The sequence below is a fragment of the Cyprinodon variegatus genome, unplaced genomic scaffold (assembly GCF_000732505.1).
Source record: "Cyprinodon variegatus isolate N-32 unplaced genomic scaffold, C_variegatus-1.0 Scaffold872, whole genome shotgun sequence".
NCBI lineage: Eukaryota > Metazoa > Chordata > Actinopteri > Cyprinodontiformes > Cyprinodontidae > Cyprinodon > Cyprinodon variegatus.
This window is the reverse complement of record NW_015151325.1, coordinates 172,849-178,898: the sequence shown is the minus strand read 5'-3', so window position 1 is coordinate 178,898 and position 6,050 is coordinate 172,849. Positions and strand designations below refer to the sequence as shown.

General features: G+C 37.0%; 1 protein-coding gene across 3 annotated transcripts in view; it reads left to right on the top strand.

Annotated features, from left to right (window-relative positions):
• Nucleotides 1–6,050, top strand: part of LOC107099464 (oxysterol-binding protein-related protein 1-like) — a 64,676-nt gene that overhangs the window by 40,717 nt on the left and 17,909 nt on the right. For all 3 annotated transcript variants that reach the window (XM_015397600.1, XM_015397601.1, XM_015397602.1), the window contains 2 exons: nt 574–763; nt 2,312–2,387. In XM_015397600.1, coding sequence (XP_015253086.1) covers nt 574–763; nt 2,312–2,387 — 266 coding nt within the window. The remainder of the gene's footprint in view (nt 1–573; nt 764–2,311; nt 2,388–6,050) is intronic.

The following is a 6,050-nucleotide window of genomic DNA, read 5'->3' as shown; positions in this document are numbered from 1 at the left end:
CAGAAACCTTTGATCTCAATAGACTCACACCTGAACAGACAAACATAACAAGGATTTGTTGTTGCGTGTTGGTGAAGCTGTTGCGTATTTCTAAGCGGTTAGAGCGTCTGACTGCCTGCTGAGGGTTCATACGCTGCTCTTTAAGCAATGCTGGGTTTTCTGTGCTGAAACTTGAAACAACGCAGAGCTTCATCCACCCTTGATTGAACTGGCAAACTATAAAGCAAAAGAAATTTTTTTGGGTGCAACTTTCCGATCGTTTGCTTTTGTTGTTTCTGGAAGTGCATGTTTCACCCTGTGTGTTATACTGCATTAAAAGCTGCAGCTAGGAGCATTAATATGAAATTATCTTGATTGATTAATTGATTTCAATCAAAATTCAAACCATTATAAATAAACAACAATTAAAATTTTAATAAAGTGCCTTGGTGCTGTCCATCATCCTTATATGATACATGTTTTTCTTAAATATTTAAAGTAGGCTTTCTGCTCCTCGGCAGCCCTTGATGTCAGCCTTTATCGCTCCGTCTGTGAACCCGGTGAATCATCACCATGTGTCCTCCTTTCCCTCAGAGTCCGGCTCCGAGCTCTCCCTGAGCGGCTTTGAGACGGTGGCCAGCAATTCCTTTGAAGAGGACGAGGAGGAGGACGAAGGCTCTGTCATGCTAAGCAGTCCCTGCAGCAGCCCCACCACCAGCATGTTGCAGGAGGATCACCATGGAGACAAAGATGAGACTCGACCCAATGGGATAACAAAGCACAGGTCAGAAGTGCAATATGCCCCTACAGTTGCCCAAATTGGCCTCACTCCTCCGCTGCCTTTCATCTCTGGCTTAAAAATGAACAAACTCTGCAAAGGGACCATTTTTCTCTTATAAGTCTGTTATTGTTGCAGATACTCTAGTTGATCTGAGAGGTTGGTTACTTCTCTCCCCCCTCCCTTATCCTCCCTCAGCTCTTTCCACTTGGTAGTGTGAATAATTTAGAAAGAGGAGCAGTCTGGTAAAGCCATGGGAAAGGGTTGTATTGAGCAGGCCTAGCTCTATGTCACTCTGTTAAATATTGATGAGGTCACAACAATCAGGAGGGTGATCCCATGTTTGCTGTTCCTCCATAGCTCAGATAATTCACTTATCCTATAAGGCAGAAATATTAACCTTTTTAATTTGAAATGCATAAAAAAAAACATTTTTTTTTTTGTATCAGTTGCCGTAGATCAGGGGTCTGCAACCTTTAATATCCAAGGAGCCATTTTGCCCTGAGTCCAGCTAATTAAACCTCCTTTACATGATTTTTTTTTTATTTAAAAAAAACAACCTATTATTTTTTTGGTTAAATATCTGCCATAAGAAATCTATTCCCATTTTAAATAACCAAGAACTTATTTGGATTCTTTGCTTTCAAAATAAAACATAAAACGATTCAGAAAACTGAAGCATTGATTTCTTCCTGTAGGGTNATGAGGTCACAACAATCAGGAGGGTGATCCCATGTTTGCTGTTCCTCCATAGCTCAGATAATTCACTTATCCTATAAGGCAGAAATATTAACCTTTTTAATTTGAAATGCATAAAAAAAAACATTTTTTTTTTTGTATCAGTTGCCGTAGATCAGGGGTCTGCAACCTTTAATATCCAAGGAGCCATTTTGCCCTGAGTCCAGCTAATTAAACCTCCTTTACATGATTTTTTTTTTATTTAAAAAAAACAACCTATTATTTTTTTGGTTAAATATCTGCCATAAGAAATCTATTCCCATTTTAAATAACCAAGAACTTATTTGGATTCTTTGCTTTCAAAATAAAACATAAAACGATTCAGAAAACTGAAGCATTGATTTCTTCCTGTAGGGTAAAAAAAATGATAATAATAAAACACCTATTTTACAAACTAAAAACATATTTCTGATGTTTTCCAATATTTTTTATAAAACCCACAAAAGCATCTAAGACATTTGTTGTTGTTTAAATCATTTAAGCCACTATTAGGAGCCATGGTAGAGGGTCCATAGAGCCACATGAGGCTCCGGAGCCGCAGGTTGCAGATCCTGACATAGATGAATAATTGCAGCAGCTCTGATTATTTTAGCTCTATCTTTGTGAGGTTTGCCCGCTTTGTTCCAGCACTGTGCCTCTTCGCTGCAGCTTTTTTCTGGTAATTGGAAAATATCCACCTGAAGTGGCACCTGTGTCTTTTCTATCCCTGATAGCGCAGCTCTTGTGAAATGCACCGCCTTCCAAAGCACTCGAACAAAGCAAATCAATGATACCTGCATATAGAGGACATGATAATTACGTGAGCTATTTTTTCAGGGCGAGCTTACCGGCGCCGATGTTCTCAAGAAACGACTTCAGTATCTGGAGTATTTTGAGGAACTGCATTGGAATGGTATGGATGATGTTCAGATGTTATTTGGATTAGCTTCAGTCATTCAGCTCATAAAGACAGACTTCTGCTCTACTGTTAATATTACCTTCCTGTTATTAACACTGAGGGGCAGACATCTAATCATAAGAAAAATACAAAATCTAAACATATAAAGACAGATTATCTCCTGTAAAGTGAGAAACTCTTTGAATTAAAAGAACATTTTGATATTCTAGCTGTTTTCTTGCATAATGAGGAAATACAAGAATAAAAAAAACTATTATTAATTGGTTGTTATTCAGTGCAATAACTGTCTTTGGTTAAAAGTATGTTTGAAAATAAATCCCTTATTTCTGTGAGTTGGGGAGATTCAGGTGTATCAGCAGAAAGTAAAGTAAAAAAAATAACATACTGTTCTTAGAAATGGTAAACTTAGAAAGAAAGAAAGAAAGAAAGAAAGAAATTTGCAACTGAGTAGGGGGGTTTAAAGTTATAAATTATGTGCATGTATCATTTTGCAAAAAAAGACAGGCTGCAAAAAATAAAAGTAAATCAGTTTAAAAGTGGTTGATGTAAAGTTTATTTAGCTCAACATCAAACAGCCTCTAGGAGGAAGGATCTGTGATAACGCTCCTTTTTGCACCAAGGAGCTCCTCGGTTATAAGAATGATCTTTATTTGTCATTGCAGTAGTGCATTCTGTATTTAGCCCATTACTTTATGGGAGCAGTAAGCAGCTCACTGATCTATAGAGCCGTCATGCACAGGGACTGAAAGTTTCAACCAGTACTTATAGAACAGAAGCTTTCTGCTCTAAGGACCAGGCCATCGCTCCCGTGCTGTTCTGCATCAGCCTAATGCACAAAATGGAAGACATTGTCCAACACTGGTATCATCCTTCTGTCTCATATTGGTGTTTTCTACTTTAAAAGCTGGGCCTAAAATATTCCGTGTAAAACATCTGGTCCTCTATGAAGAAACATTGTTATCAGATCATCGTTGGTTTAGGGCAGAGGTCACGGATTAGCAGCCCAGGGTCACGAATCCAAACCTAACCTGATTTAAAACATTTATAAATTACTGCATGTTGTCCAACGACACAACTAATTTCACTTGCTCCTCTTCTCCTGTTAATACGGTAAAGCCCTGGGGAGCGTCCGGCTCCAGGCTGCACGTGATCCAAATGAGCCAATGAGCTGTCAGTCTGGGTTGCTGCTGCTGCTACTTTTAGACACAGCAGGCAAACCTGTGGCAAGCCGGGCGATGGGAAAGAAGGACTTTAATACTGTTTTGATTTTATTTTTTTATTTTCATTTATTCTAATGGAACAATGCATATTGATAAACAGATAACACAATGCTGCCATTTTTTGCCATATTTAGCTGGTTTCCAAATCTCTGAGATTTAAAGTTTTCCCTGGAGGCTGCGATTTCTCCAAACTTTCTATTTAGATCTTTTTCTCTTGAACTTGAAACTTAAAATTTGGCCCAGAGTGGAAAAACAGTCAGAGTACAGCTTATCTGAGCTTAGCAGTGATCCTTAGTGTAGCTTATTACTGTCTACAACCATTTCTGCTTTCAGTTTCAGCTCCGCCCTCCTTTTAATGATGAGCACAACCTCTCCACATCGCATTACACGCTGCAGCCGTGTAATCTGCTCAAATTAAATGTCAGAGCTGAGCTCAAACAGGTTCATGACGCTGCTTGTGTGAAAAGGCTTGAAAACCTAAAAGCTTCGTTTCACTCAGGAAAAAAAGGCTCTAATCCTTTTGTCCTGAATGCTCTGGGTTGATGACTATCTTTATCTAAAACATTCACTTCTGCTAAATCTGTTTAAACACCTAAATCATAACACGGCCATGATAAAGGTCCTAACTGTCCTTCCAGTGGCATTATTTCCATGATGATAAATTAGTTTACAGAAAACGGAAATAATGCGTGCATGTAGAGAAATGAGGAAGGCAAGGAGCGTGAAAGGAAAGGCAAGGGTTGAAATTACAACCTCTAACTTTACATGTTTTTTAATACTAATTTTATACAAGAATAACCAAATAACATTGTTTTTGTTTTTTTTTTAAGCAAGATTTTGTTGCTTTCATTCTGATGCATCTTCTTATCAAGTCATGTTTTTTGTGGCGTCTAAAGATATTTATTGGATGTGCAGCAGTGGGACGGAGCTAAACGGTGTGAGTTCTTTAGTTCCTGTGAAATATAAAATGTCCTTTATAGGGAGAACTGTGTCTTTGCCGACCTTTAGGTATAGGCACTAAAGAAGTGAAATAAGCTATTAGTCTTTTCCCATGGAGCGTCCATAAGGCTTCTAAGATGACATTTGTATAACATTCATGCTATAAAACATCAGACACATGCTGCCGGCTCTGACTCTGCTCCAGTATTTTATAAAGAAATCAATATAGTTTATGTCAGCACTGTGCTCACTGATTAAATCTCCCCTCCAGGGGTCAGTTTGAGAATGAATAAAAACCTGTTAACATTGTTATCACTTAATACTTTCTATCACGCAATTAGCATTCAGTGCTCAGCTTGTTTAGTTTGATTTTATTTCAGTTTGTCACAGAGAAAACATTACAGCATGGTAGAAAATCCAACAAACAAGCACTGCAGAGCTCACAGCAGCGCCCCCTAAAAACCCTTATAGAGTTATAAAACACAGCATTTAAATCAAATAAATAAAACTCCACTGCATTTTTTTTATTTTATTTAGTCAAATAGTGATCAATTTATGTAAAATATTTAACCTATACAATTGAATGGCATTCACAGTGTTTCAGCCTTCATCCTTGCAGCAGGGCTACATGTAGATGCAAACAGGAAATGCATCTGGCTTTGAATACAGCAAGAAAACAGCCACAGAACTTCAGTTGGATGACTACTGTGATATTGTTTTTATTCAGGGGGTTTTGTTATTAAAATAACTTGCGATAATAAAACAGAGAAGAAAAATGATCTTTGCAGCAACAGGTTATCAACCTTAAAGCAGCAACAAGCAAACGTTCTGGTCATTTCAGGGTTAATCAGAAGGATTACCGCTAAGAAGCTCAGGAAAGAAAAATAAAATAAAAAAATAAAAAGCTGTAAAAATTACCAATTACCATAATAAATCAAACTGGTCCTGAAATAGATCCCTGAGGGATTCCACTTATATTAATATTATCATTATTATTATAATATTAATATATTCCTTTAAGCTCATCATTTAGACGACTATAATGCCTTCTGTGTTTCCCAAATATTGCTTTTCATTACTTTATAAATTGACAGATATTCTTTTAATTCAAAATTATGTGAATTTTTTGGACATTCCACTTTTTAAAGTATAAAACATGTTTGTTTATCATAAAGATTTGTTTCTGGTTTCAGATCTAGTTTTGACCAATCAGACGGCTCTTTAATCTTATGATCTCACTAATTTTCTGGTTCTAATTCTTTTATGTTTGTGTGATAAACATTAAGTGTTTTTTTTTTTTTTCCTTCTGATAGCTGCTCTGCCTAATTTCCCCCAACACTGATGGAGAGATTTCTGAACAGCACTTTATTACCAGAGAGAATCTCTTCCTTCTTTATCTTGTAATTAATTCAATTCTATTCAGTTTATTTCTATAGCTCCAATTCACATCATGTCATCTCAGGTCACTTTCCAGTTCACCAGATCATCCAGTCGGACC